This window comes from Melopsittacus undulatus, chromosome 4 (assembly GCF_012275295.1).
Source record: "Melopsittacus undulatus isolate bMelUnd1 chromosome 4, bMelUnd1.mat.Z, whole genome shotgun sequence".
NCBI classification, from domain to species: domain Eukaryota; kingdom Metazoa; phylum Chordata; class Aves; order Psittaciformes; family Psittaculidae; genus Melopsittacus; species Melopsittacus undulatus.
The window spans coordinates 95580085-95597250 of record NC_047530.1 but is presented as its reverse complement, the minus strand read 5'-3'; the positions used below and the strand labels follow the sequence as shown (position 1 = coordinate 95597250).

At 39.8% G+C, this 17166-nt stretch overlaps 1 protein-coding gene across 2 annotated transcripts; it reads left to right on the top strand.

Annotated features, from left to right (window-relative positions):
• The first annotated feature begins 3788 nt into the window (after window positions 1-3788).
• LOC101881568 (cyclin-J) lies at window positions 3789-13124 on the top strand. Of its 2 annotated transcripts, none has more exons than XM_031044661.2 (6): window positions 3789-3925; window positions 4240-4334; window positions 6055-6265; window positions 8616-8915; window positions 9002-9161; window positions 10798-13124. In XM_031044661.2, exons 2-6 carry the CDS (start codon window positions 4266-4268, stop codon window positions 11207-11209), a joined length of 1152 nt encoding a protein of 383 aa, XP_030900521.2. In that variant the 5' UTR covers window positions 3789-3925; window positions 4240-4265; the 3' UTR covers window positions 11210-13124. The 2 variants fall into 2 exon arrangements, with proteins under 2 accessions (XP_030900521.2, XP_030900522.2); XM_031044662.2 differs by lacking the exon at window positions 3789-3925 and adding an exon at window positions 4808-4873 and having other exon boundaries at window positions 4287-4334.
• The last annotated feature ends 4042 nt before the right edge of the window (window positions 13125-17166 follow it).

The following is a 17166-nucleotide window of genomic DNA, read 5'->3' as shown; positions in this document are numbered from 1 at the left end:
AGAGCTAAGCCCCAAGAAACACAAGAACAAAGTCTGGAGGATTTATTTTTTTCTTTTAATAATGCTCAGTTCTACAAAACTGATTCTTTTACATCATAGTTCAAAAAATGCAGTTCTTCAAAAATGCCTTTTAAAGAAGTACCATCACTTTATTCAGAAGTGAACGACCAAAGAGCATCAAAACAAAAGCAAGAAGCAAGAAATAAAACTAACATAAGGATTAAGACATTATTTAATTATTTCTTTCATTGCTATGCCACCCCCAGAATTCAGTTTCTATCCCAGATCCTGCTTACATAGCTGAAGTGACCGATTCCTCTCATTTTTCCAGTCAAGACAAATCCAAACTTCAAAGATGTCTCTTATGACAGCAAGCATAAAAGTAAATCAACATGACAGTCTTTAGAATCTGTGGTACTCTGTGGTTGATGTACCATTAAAACTAAGAACACTATACCAGAAATGGATCCTTTGTTACTAGGAAGAGGAAAAGGTTTCTAATGTACAGAAATGGGAGTTCTCAAGATCAGAGTATTTCCTGTACTTGGCAATTACCTTCAAGTTCTTCATTTGTATTTTAAAAGCCATGTTTCTTTTTCCACAGGCCAAGAACCACCACCAAAAATTTAGGGTAGGAAAAAACACATGAATACATGCATCAACTCATGAGATACAATCTAACCTTCCAGTAACTACAAAGAAAAGTCAGCTCACCCACCATGTCTGAAATTGTTTTAGGACTATATCCTGTGAATTACAGGTCCATAAATTTTGGCAGCATCCTCTTTAGAGGATTCCACAAAAATGTTACAAGCATTTTAGTCCAGATTTCACAGGTTACATTCTAGCCCGTTTTGGATGTAATTCAGGGTCATCATTTTTCTTGTGGAGTTCCAAAAATAATGGTGTTTCTTGCTATCTGGCACCCTTTCAAAGAACAGGCAGGAGTTCTTGCAGCCAATTTCATTTCCCCCTTGAGACACATTGTATTTGCTTAGGCGATTCACGGTCATTCACAGAAAGATGACACCCATTTCAAAACAGCTTCCTAATATTTAGTCTTGCTTTCTGTTCTGTCAGGTTCCATGTGCTACACATAAGTGGAAAACTTCACACTTCCAGATTCTTGCTAAAGAAAGCCTAACTACTTCCCCTGAAAGTAATCTTTAATATCCTCTGTTTATTCCAAGGACTTAGGGAGTTTGCTATGATTCTGTCCTGACTTATAGACAGGAGACTAAGGAATACTTCAAGCACCATACACAGCCTTTACCATCAAAGCTAGATAAAATCTGCACTGGTTAAAAAAAATACCACTGGATATTTTAGGATTGATCATGAGACATGCAAAGAACCTGCATTAACCTTGTTACAATTGTGCTACTCCCATTCCCATCTAACTGTGAGCTTGCAAACTGAAAGAAATAAGCCTCAGCTTAGAGACTTCAAGACTGTTCTCAATTGCTCCAGTTGCACTAAGGCATAAGGTTAAATGTATGCTTCCTGCAGATAACATGGCAGTGCAGAAGTGCTTTGGCTTTTTCAATAGGGTGATTTTCTGGATGTCGGCAAGATCAAAAAAATGCATGCCAGGAGCAATCCTGGCCTTGGGCAGGATGATGAGGCTTTTTCCAAACCTGTCTATTGATTGCATGAAAAACAGACACACGCATAACTTTACAAGATCAACAGCTCAATTAAAATAGATTGCAATGTGTACATAGAAGTGTGGAAATAGGAAACAATTAAGGATGTTTGTTAAAAGGATCTGAAATAGGCAGTTCTACAGTTCAGTCATCTTTGTAGTGTGGCAAGTAACTGAAGCATTATTGTTTTTCTGAATTAATATATGAAAAAGAAATAGCTCTCAGTGTACTTAGCCTTATCAGGATAAGGATGATGCTTCCTATCCAAGTCAGACAAGCCCATCTGGGAAATAAGCCATCAAGTATCTACACTTTTCCTTTTCTCCCTCCACATAACAGTCTAGAAACAGTCTAATGCACATGATGGTTAAATAGCTCTGGTGGGAGGCAGCAGCGCTAATAGTAATTTCTCCAAGTATGTAAGAGCAGAAACACCACTTCCCGGCTTGGGCCCACTGTAACAGGTTTTTAGCATGTTGGTGTTTATTAGCTTTCGCCTCTTCAAGCAGGCAACACATTTTTGAAGGCCGTAAAGTTTCTGTGAATGACAATGTCTCCATCAAAAGTCTGCTTTTGTGATTTATCTTACCCTTAAAATACAAAATTTGGTGTTACCTTTCTTCAAGAACAAATAATTTTAAAACAGTGTATCTGTAAGTATCAAAACCAGCTTGAGCATACACTTGCCTATAAAGCAGTGTATAGAAATGAGCCAAAAAGCCATCAAAACAGCAAAATGCTGCTTTGTCGATAATCCATGGAGCTCGGGTAGCTAATTAAACTGTGGAAGAGTTTTCTCAATTATGTATTATACATAAAAAATACTAACTTTTCCTGTTCTCCCCTCCCTCTCAGCAGAAACTATTATATAACAAAAACTGTCATAAATGGAAACTGCTCAAGAAGCATGTTCTCAAAAACTATGGTTTCCACCTATGAGCACACCTCCTCAATTGAAACAGAGCACTGCAGTCCATAGGACTACCCACTAAAGTTAAGACATGCATGTTTAAAAGAACAGGCTTTTGCAACCCTGGCTACAGTCATTAAACTGGTTATGTCAAAAAGTTGGCTTTCATTTTCTTAATTAAAAGGAAAAAAAAAATCATGCCTGAGCATGGATAGAAACAAAAAACACACTCCCTCAACATAAAGCATCCAACGCATTTCTTCTTCATTGCTTTGCATTGCTTGTTGCACTAGGTTTTACATTTCTGTTAGCTAGTTGTTTTGGTATTTGGGAATTCAAAGATGCAAACCACTATAAAGCACCAAGTAATATTTTGCAAGATCTCCACAGCAGGGGGTTACCAGCAGGTGGAAAGCATCTAGCAAAAGGCATTCTGAACACAAAACAGGTGCACAGCACCTACTGCTCAGGCAGAAGCCCAGGTGGGAGCTCCTGTTCATCATCACTGTCAGGATGCAGAAGCTCCTTAGCTCAGGTAAATAGCACAGGCTATTTAAAATTGGGACATATGCTATTACAAACTTTCCCCTGTGAAATTAACTAGCAACAAACGAGAGTACACCCACAAAATAGTCCAATACTTGAACCTCGTAGCTTTTACAGCCCATAAGGCGTATGCCCTTTTCCACAGAAAGCAAAACGTCTTAAGTGTAGTCTTAAGTGTAAAGGAGCCAAATGCGATACAGCTCCCGACACTTTTTACCACAACCATTTCACGTGATAAAAATCTCACAACTGAAACACAAGAGAACCAAGGAAAAAATAAAGAGGAAAAAAGGGAAAAGGCGCTGTCAGGTGCTATGCGGGCTGAGCACCACCGTGCTCCGCCCGGGGACAGCCCCACTACCCGGCTCTCCCCACACACCCTGAGGGAACGCCCCGAGGGCCTGCACCGCTGGTCCTTGACAGAGCTCCCTGCGTAGCTCCGAGCCCCCCTGGGTGAACAGCGCGAACCCGCCCCCGCCCCAGCTCCACCTCCCGGGCCTTCACCTCAGGGATGGCTACGGCAGCTCCGCGGGCTCAAAGACTTCCCGCGCGTGGCCGCGGAGCACACAGCTCGGCGTGCCCCGTGAGCGCGGTGCCCTGATTGGCGCGCAGCAGGCGGGCCGTGCTGTAAGGCAGCAAACGATTGGTGGGCTGGCAGCCGCGTGCGGGCGCTGCCTGGCTTTGTACACACGCCGGCCCGCTCGGCCCTTTAACAATGGGTGAGGCGGGCGGCGCCGTGTGATGGCGGGGGAGCCCTCGGGACGCCGCGCCGCGCTCGGGTGCCCCGGCTCCTCCGCGGCCGTCAGCCCCGCCGCTGTGTAGGGTGAGTGGTGGCTTCAGCAGAGGAAGTGCTGCCGAACTTCGCTGGGGCGCGATCGTTCTCCCCTGGGGTCGCTGACTGGTCCGCGCCCCCTTCGCTCGGCCGTGCTCTGCGGCGGGAGGGGGCTGCTTAACGAGCCTCAGTTGTGCCTTGCACGGCGGACAGCTGGGCTGGGGGAACGGGGGCGCCCCACGGCGCCGGAGGCAGCTGATCGCGGTTAACTGGGGCGAGCGGGGAAGGGGCGAGGGTGGTGTTGTCTGTCCCGTCCCGTTCTGCCCTCCGCGCTCAGTGGGCGCCGCTTCCTCCCCTTTGCCCAGGCCCCGGCCGCTGAGCCGCGCCGCCAATGGAGCTGGAGGCGCAGTGGTGGACAGGACAGCTGGCTGCCGACATCCACCAAGCGCTTCGCTACAAGGTAGCCGGGCGCGGCGGTGATTCGGTGGGGGGAGGAGGGTCTGAGTGAGGGAGCTTGGCGGGCGGCGGGGGCCGGCGGCGGTCTCGGGACCTTTGTGAAAGCTCAAACAATCGGAGCCAACCCCGCGGCTGGAAGCGGCGTGGAAAGAGGGAGGCTTTATCCTCAGTTAAGGCTCAGGCTGTTTGTCCTTGGGTTTGACAGTTTCTGTGAGTGATTGGACTCCTTTTTGCATTTAAAAAAGCGCAGGGGTCACGGCGCTTAATTCTTCTGTCTGGATGTGGAAATGGGCTCAGGTTTAAGCTCTGCGGAAAGCGCTGTGGTGCTGCTGGAACAAACATCTTCAAAAGCCAAACAAACAGACACTAGGTGCAGCAACAGTAGAGGGTTTAGGTAATGCTGCTTTGAAGTTGCTTCAGCTAACTCAAAGTTGCTCTTTGGGGCTGCTTTCTTAATAAAATACGTCTTATGCCCAGAGCTGAAAAACAGTTTACAGTGTCTGAAGCTACTGAAAATGCACTTTTGCTGCCTGATAGTACTCGGTGAGTGGATTATCTTTCTTTCATGTGTGATTTTCTTGAAGTAGGGGTGGTGGGACAGGAGGACAGGATAATTTATTTGCTACCAAAGTTACTGTTATTAAACTAGAGCATTGTGAAAGATGCATTCTAAAGCTTAATAGGTATTGGGGGTTGTTAGGTTTAGGGTGTTTCATTTCTTCAGTTGCATGTTTAAGAACTTTGACCTTAAGACTCTGAAAATTTGGCCAACTCCATTCCAACTGTATGTTGTCAGGCAATCCCCACTGGAAATGTAATTGTACTCAAAATGCTACTTACACACAGTAGGTAGGCTGCACAATCCAACTCATAAATTTATTAATGATAACAAAGGACAGCACTGCTGTTCTGCTGTATACAAGAAGGGGTACTAGGCAGGAGCTTGGGGAATGTTCTTTCTACTAGTCCAAATTTTGTATTCAAAATAGATCATGTCACAGACTTTTCTTATCTGTAGTGTTGGTAAGGCTTTTGTTTTGTGGGGTCACCGCCTCAAATCTGAGACAGCATGAGGTTTATGTACGCTTAACTAAATGGCCAAGAGCACACTGTAATCAGTGTCAGTGCAACATCAATCAGATTCACTTGGGGTTTAAACATGCACGCAGCAAATGTTGACACATTGTATGCCCCATTCCTCTTCCAAAGATCGCTACCTTCGGCTACCTGTTAATGCCCTTCTGGAGGCACCTGCAGAGATCTGGTAGCATTGGAACATGCAAACGCTTCAGTACAAAGTCTGATTGCTCAAGTTGAGCTGTATTGTGAGTGGGTTGAGTTAGCTATTGGACTTTGCATTGGAGCAGCTGAGGAGTACTCACGTACCCTTGCTGTTTCCCTGTTGGGAGGTACAGCCTCTGCAGTACAAATAATACAACAGAAATGGTAAAAGCTGAAGACACTTGAGCTATTTTCCCAATTGAAAGATGTTAAATTTAAAATCATTACACTAATATTATGCAGGACCAAATTATTTCTTAGTTCTTCTATTTTAGAACAGATTTTTTTTCTGTGAAAAGAAATGCTGAAATTATGGGAACAGAAGGAAGAGGGGAGAAATTTAAAAATTCCATTAAAAGTTTGAGACTATCAGCTATATTAATCTGATACCAATTCAAACTAAATAATGGTTTTAACAAAATTGCATGCTGCTGTCTGTCTAGGAGCTGAAGCTGCCCTCCTACAAAGGACAATCTCCCCAGTTACATCTGAGAAGATACTTTGCAGATCTGATTGCCATTGTGAGCAATCGGTTCAGACTTTGTCCTGCTGCACGACATCTAGCTGTATATCTGTTGGACCTCTTTATGGATCGTTATGACATATCTGTACAGCAGCTGCATGTGGTTGCTCTTTCCTGTTTACTTCTAGCAAGTAAGTATGTAGCACCAAAGTTTAACTAGAGCAATACAGGTTCTGCTGCCAAATACAAGGTATGTCTTGATGGGATACAGCAGACAGGGGAAACAAAGTGGTTATAAAAGAGGGCATATTAGTGTATATCAGTTTTGCCCATTTGGTAGAGCCTTTCTTTAGACTCTTGTTTTGAGTTCTCTTCACATCTGTTGAAACTGATGGGACAAAAAAACAAACTGACATGAAAAACTGATATGCTTGGAAACAAATTGTTCCGGGGGAACTTTCAGAGCTGTATTGTAGGAATAGAAAGACTGTCTTTCTGAGGACCTCTTAAAATAGGTAGATCAGTGCTGGAGATAAGAAATTTGCATAACTGTGATAAAGAAATTAAACCATCTGTAGACTGCACTGCACCCTGCTGATGGTTGTCTGGTTCTGGAATACTTCAGATTTCATAAATTGCAATGTTCTTTAAGCAAGCTAAGGCTAACATAAACCCTGTATTGTTACATAAAAAATGTAATACTGGTGAAATATGAAAGTGAATGTACAGTACTCTGAAAACAGAATTAATTGTAAACACTCATTATGAGCACTGCTGCTTGTATTGACCTCAGCTAGATTCTTGTGGTATGTATCCATCTTTTGACATCTGTGGTCCCCTTTTAGCTGTACCCAGAGAAATACGGGTACAGTTTGCTGGGATACCTGCTATATTTATTCTTAAACCAGTAGATTCAGATAAACGTGTCCTGGCAGCAGAGCTAACTGTTGGTTCAGTTTCTGCTGATCTGTTTCCCTGAATATTTTAATCTTCTCAAATAAAATATATGGCATCATAGCACCATGTCCTCTCTGCTAGAAAACCAGAGCATTGAGGTGTTGGCTATTTTTGCTATACTGCTTTCTTTCATTGCATCCCTGTCTCCCACTGATACAGCTATTTAGCAGAACAGTTAAAAAAGAAAAGGGTTATTTCAGATTCTTCTGGGGTAAACTTTGACTGGATGCCACCAGCCAGCAGTCTTCTTGGCAAAGGATGAGGTGCTGAGTATGGAAACCTTGCCTCAGAAACCAGTGTAATCCATTTAGGAAAATGGATTTGCTTTGAACTAATGCCAGACTTTCAAATGAAATTCATGTTGTGAAGAGAATTATAACTTAAAAAAAAAAATCACCTCTTCTGTCTTTCATGACAAGCTGCAAGTAGAGCTCCAAAAGCTGAGACTGCTTGTTCTTCCAAGCAGCAGCGCATGAATTGTTTCAGAAAGTACAAACCAGAATGCTGTCTTAAACTTTTGCCCTGTGTGGCTTTAACAAGCAATTTAATCAGTGATGCAATATATTAGACATATCACACCATGATGTCTCTGATAAGGTTACAGAAGTAGTAAGAGAAATTATGATGTGACTCCTGAAGCTTTTATTTCTGTAATTGCTAGAGTATGGTAAATGAAAACTAACACACTGAGGCTGTTATTGGATTAAGTCCTGTATAAGTACCTTGAGTGCTGGTGGGAGGAGAAAAATGTTCAGTCCTGCAAAACTCCCTAAAAATGTGCATTTACAACATATCATGTAGTACTGAATAGAGACTGTAAGATGGAAAGAATTTGCAATGAAATTGAAATAGCACAACCATATGGTAAACTGTATGGAAATATGACACTTGTTTCTCTTATTAATGGGTTTTCTACATACACAATTTTGCTTCAGGCTAAAACCATACAGGCCCACCAAGTTAAAGGTCCAAGGAAAGCTGAAGCTGCTAGCAGCATTAAAGTTGAAATGCTGTATATAGCAGTGTGGGTTTTCAGCTGTACATTGCTGAAATCCACTTGTTTGAAGGGCAGGAGCAGCTTACCAGCTAGCAAATCTAAAATGATACCTACCATAACAGGCATTAAAAGCAGCCACGTTAGCTAGGGCTCTAGCTGTACTCTAATGAGTTTTAGAAACAAAAAGGGTGTGTGGAGGGTGATGAAAGCCAAATGTTGTGGTGTTATGTATGCCAAGTCACATCACTGTGGTATTTCAGTGATGATGGGGATGTATAAAATAATTTGGTGACAAAAACTCGTGTATGCAGTACTTCACAACCAGTTTCTGTGTGCCAGGGTGGGAATACCAACAGGAAGTATGCACTGCACAATATCCTACACAGTGTTTGACAGCTCTTTATAGTACATACTCCTTTTTGTCTCTGACGACATCTTCCATTTGAGCTTTGCATCTGCAAGAAGGTCTCAAGCTTGTTTGACATTGAATTGAAATATGACCAAAGCAGACATTAGATACAAGCTGTTTTGTAGTTCACTTGTGCTCAAACTTACTTTTTTTCCCTCCTCTTTTTATTCACCGGAAGGTAAATTTGAAGAAAAGGAAGACAGTGTTCCCAAACTTGACCAGCTGAACAGCTTGGGTTGTATGACTAACATGAACCTGGTACTAACAAAACAGAATTTGCTTCACATGGAGTTGTTGTTGCTAGAAACATTTCAGTGGAATTTGTGCCTCCCAACTGCTGCTCATTTCATCGACTATTATCTTTCTATTGCTGTCCATGAGACTGATCTTCATGATGGCTGGCCAATGGTTTGCTTAGAGAAGACTAAATTATATATGGCAAAATATGCTGATTACTTTCTGGAAGTATCCCTTCAAGGTGAGTTATGTATTCTAGGTAATGACTCCTCTGTTGCATTGATAGACAATGTCCAACTTAAATTAATCTTTTTCTTATTCTTCTAGATCATGCATTTTTAAATTACGCTCCTTCTTTAGTTGCTACTGCATGTGTAGCCTCTTCAAGGATTATCTTGCGTCTCTCACCAACGTGGCCTACCCGACTGCATCATCTTACTGCATACTCCTGGGATTTTCTAGTGCCATGTATTGAGCGACTATTAATGTAAGTTAACAGCAGCTTTTCTTTTTTTTAATGCCCATTTCTGGATCTGTTGGTATGCTCAATAGCTGTTAGCACTCAGTAAATTTCTTCTTTTAATTTCAGTTTTTCTATTCTAAAAATACTTGGGTATTAGGTAATATAGTTAAGTAATAACTGTTTTGTTCTTTCCAAAAAAGAAAACCTTATCAGATCTAACCTCTTTCCTGTTCTTTCAACAAACAAACCTCAGCCTTGCATTTCTATGGAACATCTTCTGGCATGCTTTGAGAATCTGTTAAATAGTTTGTTTCCAATCTCAGTAGTCTGCTCAAAGAGCAAAAAGAGAGTGAAGAATACTGAAGGCATAGGAGCTTGCCTGTGCTTACTCTGAAGTCTCTATCCCTTGGAAGTTCAAGGGATGCTCCAAACAGATTATGCAGACTGAGTGGCCAACTCAGGGGGAAGGAAATGACCAGGAAGTTTTATTTTATGTTGTTGTATCCATTTCTGCACTACAGTGGAGATATACAGCTGACATGAGACAAAAATGCCAATGAATGCCAAAGCGAACCTTACTGAGAAGGGTTATTATACAATAAGTTCTTTTATTCCAACCCTTAAGATCAAAACCTATGCCCACCATAACTGCCTTCCTCCTACAGAAGTTTTCTTTTGCCCAGATCTAAACGCAGTTGTATTCTGTAGAAGTACAGGAACAGCTATATCTGGAAGAAACGTGTATTCATTTTAAGTGTGACTGGTTTTGCTTTGCTAATGTGTGTAATGAGAGGAAAAGTACTTAAAGCATGTGATTGCTATTGTAGAATTTTCAGTATTGCTGTGGAACATTTGTGGGGTGTGAGAAAGGTGAAGTGTTTAGGTCATCCTTGCAGTGCACCATAAAAAGCAGTGTTTCAGGAAAATCTATTGAGGGGTTGAACCCCAGCTGTCTTCAAGAGATCTGCCCTGTTTAGTACTAAAAAAACCCTAGATGATTTTAGGCCTGACTGAAGTATGTAGGTGGCACCTGATTAACCTCAGCATAAGAGCAGGAGAAAGAGTACAGCTAAATACATTTCAGACAGGTGTAAATCAAAGGGAATTCAGGTGAGCTAAACTGTCTAACTGAAGTGGTGACAGGAAGATGAAAAGAGGCATTTCCACCCCCCAGAACAGAATCCAATATTAGCATACATATGATCTTTAAGTACTGTAATGTACATCTTTAAGAACCCTCTGATGTAATGTCTTTAAAACCTGTATATTCTCTTACCCAAATTACATGTGGTAGAAGCAGCAAGTAAGTTTTAATTTCAGGTTCTGGTAATCTGGCACTTTATTGCAGTACCAGTAGATTATATTGCACTAGTAATTTTAGATACTTCTGTATTATTTGTATTGTACTTTCTGTTTATTTGCATTTTGTATTGCTGTGCAATGAAGTGAAATGCTGAAAAGAAAGTGTATTCTAAAGAAACAAATTTTGAAATCACAGGTGATTTAAAGGGTAGGCTAAAATTATTTTTTCTCTTTTTTTTAAGCTTTGGAAGCTTTCAGATGGAGCACTAAAAATTGTGCTGTTTAAATGTTAACCTAGAAGAGTTTAAATTATTTTAATATCTGTTTTCATGTATTCTGTCTTCTCAATTTGTTTTAGTGCGCATGATAACGATGTGAAGGAAGCAAACAAGCAAAAAGGACAACATGCTCAGTCTGCCCAACACACTGTTTTTCAGACCCCAGCTCCAACTCCACAGCAGGCTAATGCTCAACAGCACATACCACAGTATCTCCAAGCTCATCAGTCTTCATTACAGTATCACCATCAGACATCACAGCAGCAAAACTGTCAACAGATACTATCATCTAATCATACAGCATCTTACCCACTTCAGACTTGCCCTGCTGCCCTACAGTCTAGTGTTCAGGCTCGAGGCCATGCACAGACTAGTGCTGCAATGTCACTCGCTGCTCCGCTAGAAGTGAAGCCATGTATAAGTGTCTCCTACAACCGGAGTTATCAAGTGAATGGACGATATTCCTGTATCACTCCCTGCTTTGAGAGGTGATAAGTACAGAATAGTTTTGTGCTTGTTTGGGGTGGAAAGTTGTGTTGAGGGGAATTGTTTTGGGTTGGATTTGTTTTGGGTTTTTTTTTTTTTGTTAACCCTCAAATAAGTTTGAGGGTAACAAATCAAATAAGAGTGTCTTTCTAGGAAAAAAAGGCAACTGGATTGGCAAGCAGTACCATAGGTCAAATACAGACTTGAAACAAGCACACAGAACACCCTCCAAAAAGAATGTGTATACCTGGGGGTAATAAGTTCTTACTCTGGCACTCAGAATACTCAGTGCTTCTAACGCACATCTTTGAAATACTAGTAAAAAATAGCTGTGGATTAACTATAGACTTACCTTTTAATGAAGGAGATATGCAGTATTATTTTGAAGACATTTATTTAATACCACCATACAGTATTAACAGTTGAAATTTACGGAAACTTTTTACTGAAACAGAATCTATTGAATGCCAGGTTTCTCCAGATACATGGGAACCACAGGAAGAAACAAATCTCATCTGGCTAACTCCATACTCTTGCCCTTTTTTCAGCATATGTGTTGGATATTTGCTTTAGGCTAAGGCATTTGAATTAACTGGTATTTTGGCTAGTTCTTCAGTTTTGTACCTCACAGGATAGACCCTATATTTTTGCTTCTTTTCCCTGTCCTTAAGTTTAAAGTAACTCTTTCATACTAACTCAGGGAATTTTCTATTCATTACTCTGTGCTGCTGGTTTGTACACTTAATTGGGTATAACTTGAAGGGAGAAAGGTAAAGAGGGAAGAGACTATAGCAAGTGGAGTGGCTTTTCTTCAGGGCATCTATATGCAGGAGTACCAAAGGGATATGTTAGTATTCACAGAATGTAGATGTAAGCTACTGCCCAGCAGCGTGCTACTGAATAACTGAAGAAAAGAGTTTCAGATGAATTTATACTGTACCAGAACTACTACAGTGGCTACGATTCCTCTGTTTATACACAAACACACATGTATTATTAATCAACAGAGAGCATCCTCCAGTTGTACTGACAGTATCACTCATACAGAAAAAGTACAGTTAAATGTACTTTCAGGCTTATAGTGGAGGAAAATTCTCAGGTAATAGTGGGGTAACTTTTTCTTCTACTATTTTGGATTTCTAGAAGAAAATGCAGAGATTTACTCTTCTAAATGGGTGGATCAAAAATATATTGCAGAATGAACTGCTTTATCACAATTAAGGTGCTAATTATGTAACTTTATGGAATTACACTATCTCCTGTGGAGTGGATAGTCAGAGGGTAGAAAGGTTCACTCATCCAACTATTGGATGAAAATGGTGATATTAATGGAGAATTTTTTTTTTCTTTAAATACAAGAAGATACCTGACTTTCTCCTGTGGTGGAATATGGGAGAGAGAGGGGTACAGGTGACAGGATTCTTACTACTTTAAAATATCTATGGTTTGTGGACTTGAGTTTTTTTTTATTTGTTCTTTTACCACCTTCAGGCCTGTCTTAGTGGCAGCACTTAAAATGGTGTACCATCTAATGACCCTGAAGTATTGTAATCTTACAGAGACTGTTTTCAAAGCAGGAGCAATTAAGATAACATTATCAATATTTATCACAGAAGAAGGGCCTTACCATAATGTTCAGAGTGGAGGGAAGACAGCTGTGTTCATTCTTTCCTGGGCTGAATGATAACATGCTACAAAAACCTATATATTGTGGAGGAGAAGAAATCCTGTTTCTCTCGGTGTGTTTTGGTTTGTTGGGGCTTTTTTGCATAAATCCCAATTTTTGTGGTGGGATTTGTAGCATGTATGTGCAAATCAGGAGGGTGGATGAAAGAGATGATCCTCTGCTTTATGTTACAGAATCAACTTTGAAATAGGCATAGTGGGGTCAATTTTTAAATAAAGTGCAAATTGGTTTGGTTGTGGTGTTCTTGGTTTTGTTTTTCTCTCCACTCTCCATCCTTTAAAGAATATTTGCCCAAGTCTGAGAGTAGTGTTCAGTAGGGACCTACCACCTCGTAAGATGCCATGTTTTTTATTCAACATTGTTACCCATTTAAGAGGGAAATTGACTTCTTTCTCTGGGTTTCATTTTGTTGCAATGCTATATCCAAGTCCTAAATGCTGTAACTACCTCTGATGCTATGAATGTACAGTCTTGTAATAGATCACGACTTGAAATAACAGCAGATGCCTGTAGCAATCTTTTCTGTAAAGTCTTTAAATCAGCTAACATGTCATCTTTATTTGTGACACAGCAGTATAGGCTTTTTTTTTTGAGTATTAGTAAATTTATCCCATAGGCATTTGATATTTAAAAGTTTAACTGATATTAACACTGGAATTATAATGGGCAGGGGTGTATTCAGTTAGTTAATACTGCAAATTTACATTTAATAGGGTATTTTTTATTTGACTATTATAAGACATTAGGTCAACTGTAAAAAGATCCACTACATGCTGTTTGTTTTTAATTTATTACTTATCTAAGTTTTTTCTGACACTACAGCTGTATAATGTCTACAGAGAAAATGTACACTGAACAGTTTCAATATATTATTTAAAAGGGCTTTATCAGTGTATTTAAAAATACACTGGTCTTACTGTCAGAACCAAAATGTGTTTTTTATGGCATAAATAAGAATGGTGCTCCTAAATGCAAAATGTCCAACCAATGGAATCTTTGTGAGTGCTATGCATTCGATTTATTTTTTAAAATAAAACTAGTTTTGAGTAAGAAGTCTTGACTGCATGTTACGCTTTCAGGGGTGGGTGTGTTAAAACATGTAAACTGACCCTAATCTGTCTTGCATCATCCCTGTGTCTATGGGCTGAAGAGCTAATGATTTTCTTCTGTCTCCACCCCCTTTGTGACACTATAATAAGCTTCAGGAACACCCTGACTTCACAATTAAAAACAAAACACAAAAAAAAAAACCAAAACCCAACAGGAAGGAAATCATGCAGGAAGGGGCTTTAAAACTAATTGCACCCACAGCACATGCTAGACATTGTATACTTCAACAATAAGTCTAGTGCACATCTGTAACAAAGAAAGCAAGAACAAAAGAACTGTAGTAGTTCAAGATCAGGGGCGCAAATTCATCTTGTTCTCATTAAAAAACAAAAAAACCCTGAGTAATACTGGGAATGTCATAGTAGAAATCATTAGGAGATGTGGACAAGCCTTTTGTTAAGAGCTACAACCACGGAGGGTATTTATGATAGTTATGAATACTCAATCATGCTGAAGGCAACATAAAATTGTGATGCATCCTAGAAGAAGTAGTTTTAGTTGCTTACAGTTTCTGATAACTGCTCCTTACTAAAAGGAATTCTAGTTCTTCCTAGTAATGTGCACATTTCACATTTGTTATGAGGCTGTGCAATTATGGATAGATGTCCAAAAATTACAGGAGGTTACATAGAATTTAATTCATCTAAAAAAATTAGAAAATGAAGTTGAGATCTGTTATCTTGCAGCAATCCATTTTGGAATAAACTCAGTGTGAAAACCCTTGTAGAGGGCCTAGAAACAGAAGGAGAGCAAGCTCTGCTTTGTCCCACTGAGGAGGGCAATGTTCCAGTACAATGGTGGCATATATACTGCATTGTACTTTGGATTTGAAAAGTTTTGTCCTCACTCTTAGGCCAGCAAATATCAAGTCAGGCTAGACTGTCTCTTTGAAATCTCAAGTTTTTATATCTATCTTTTTTACTGTAATTACAGAATAGGAACTACCCCTAACCTTGATGAGTCTCTTAACAACTACAGACTGCCAGCTACCTTTTCACTTAAGTATTTCAGTACAAGTCTCTGCTTCAGATTTTAAATTGCAAGTCTGAGGCTTTTTGTGTTTGTATATAAAGCTTTTCTTGTCATCTCTGCTTCCCTCGACCCAAGTTCATTACCGACATTAAATATGGGGATATTTATATTCTTCCTGCATTGCAAATTTAGCTTAGAAAATGAAATTTAAAGTTAACATTTTAGTTACTGACACATCACCAAAAATAAAGACTTTCTGCAACTGTAATACTGCTGTTAACAATATACTAGCCAGAAAGTAATGTAGCCATCCTCCTTTAATAAATTATTAACTCTACATTCTGGACGTTCACAGGAAGCAAGGTCTCTTGAGTAGACAAGGCCCTATCTGACTGAACATGAGTGCTCAGATAGTCTTATTTATTACAAGGGTGTCAACAGCAATTTTTCTAAAACACCAACTAAAGCAGCAATATAAAAGACACACATTTTCAGTCCCCATTACAATGACATTTTAGAAGTTGTGGCACAAGCATTTGCATTCATGAAGTTCACATTACATGCTATGCTTTGTCCCTGTATTGTTATGTAAAAAAATGTCTATAATTTCAATAAACAAGACATGCATTCTGACAAAGGAAAGCATTTGCTCCTAACCATTAAATAAAACCAAAAGCCCCAACCAACTTATAACTGAATAATTAAACAGTAACTATAGGGAAGGTAGCTTCAGATTTCAATACTTTCAGTGCAGCAAAGGATGTGGGCTTCTGCTGCCAGTTCTACCAAGAGAAGGAAACTTAAGGAAGACTTACAGGTGTTAAAACTGCAAACCCAAGATTAAGTACATAATTTCATATTCATCACTGCAAGTCAGTTAAATCATCACACCTATTAGCTGCTGTATGCACCCCAAAGGTATTTAGAAATACTTGCTTTTCTTTGAACATTTGAATTTACTCTCCTGAAACAGCAGAAGGAAAAAACACTAATACCACAGAATAACCCACTAAAGCTCCTAAAGTTTGCATTTTCCATATTCTATACATCATTTATAAGACCACTCTAAGGCTATATATTGTCAGTTTTTATTTCATGCTAGTCAGCCATTAACTACGAGATTTTCAGCTACTATAATGACAATTCATAATTTATTCTGCAGATAGCAGAATCTTCCTGAAACAACATAATACACTTATTTCTTGTGGTACTGAAAAGATGTGCTATAACCTCACTACGTTTTGCAACCAAAAAGCTTCGTTTCCTAGTTTTCATTCCTTATCTAGATGATGTAGGTCCCTTCCAAATGAAATACTCTAGTGTTACATAGCTTTATCAGTAACTACTCCTTAGTTAAAACATATAGTTAAAACATATATAAAAGATGCTCTAGTATATGTGCAATGTCTTTTATGGACTCAATCGGTTTATCTGGTAACCAAGCTCTTGCCAAGAACTATTTTCTGCTTAAACACCTTTTTCTGTGCACCTTCAGGTATCTAGGTATCCTTATCAATCTTAAGAAAACAAAGATATGTAAAGTGATACTCAGAAATTTACAGAAAATCAGACAATAGAAGTAACTGAAAATTACTGTATGTGTATTGACACACTGGCACAGACTATGGATGTTCCAACACTGAAGCCCAAAGACTTACTCTCCTTTCAGTTTGACCTACAGATTTATTAATGGGACTCCACAGCACAAGAAGTGGGCAAACTGAATCCATCTACCATCAGCATAAAGTTGTGACAGCCTTCGGCTAATGGTGTTCTGGTTTACCCTTTTGTACAGAGGTGAACTATATGCACACTTGCATTCCAATCACCTATCAACTGTTACTAACAGAAGAGTTTTGTAGTTGGTTTGTTTGTTTATAGAACACTGGCAACCATAATGTTTCGCTAAGTCTTGCAATATGTTCAGATGTATAGATTTTGCAGGAGGGTAAATGGCACTCCAGATGGCATCACTGCAAATCTTCAGAGATGGCAAAATTGTTCAGTAATGCCACAGAGACTGACTTTCCAGAGAAAGTACCTGTGTTTTGAAGAGCAGTTCTATGCTTCTGGACTTGCATCATAACTCCATGCTCATATCTTATCTTAGTGCTTGTTCACTGTGGCGCATTAAGAACAGTCTCCAAGGACTTGGATATTCCATAACCTTCTAGCAGAGATTATGAATACCTAG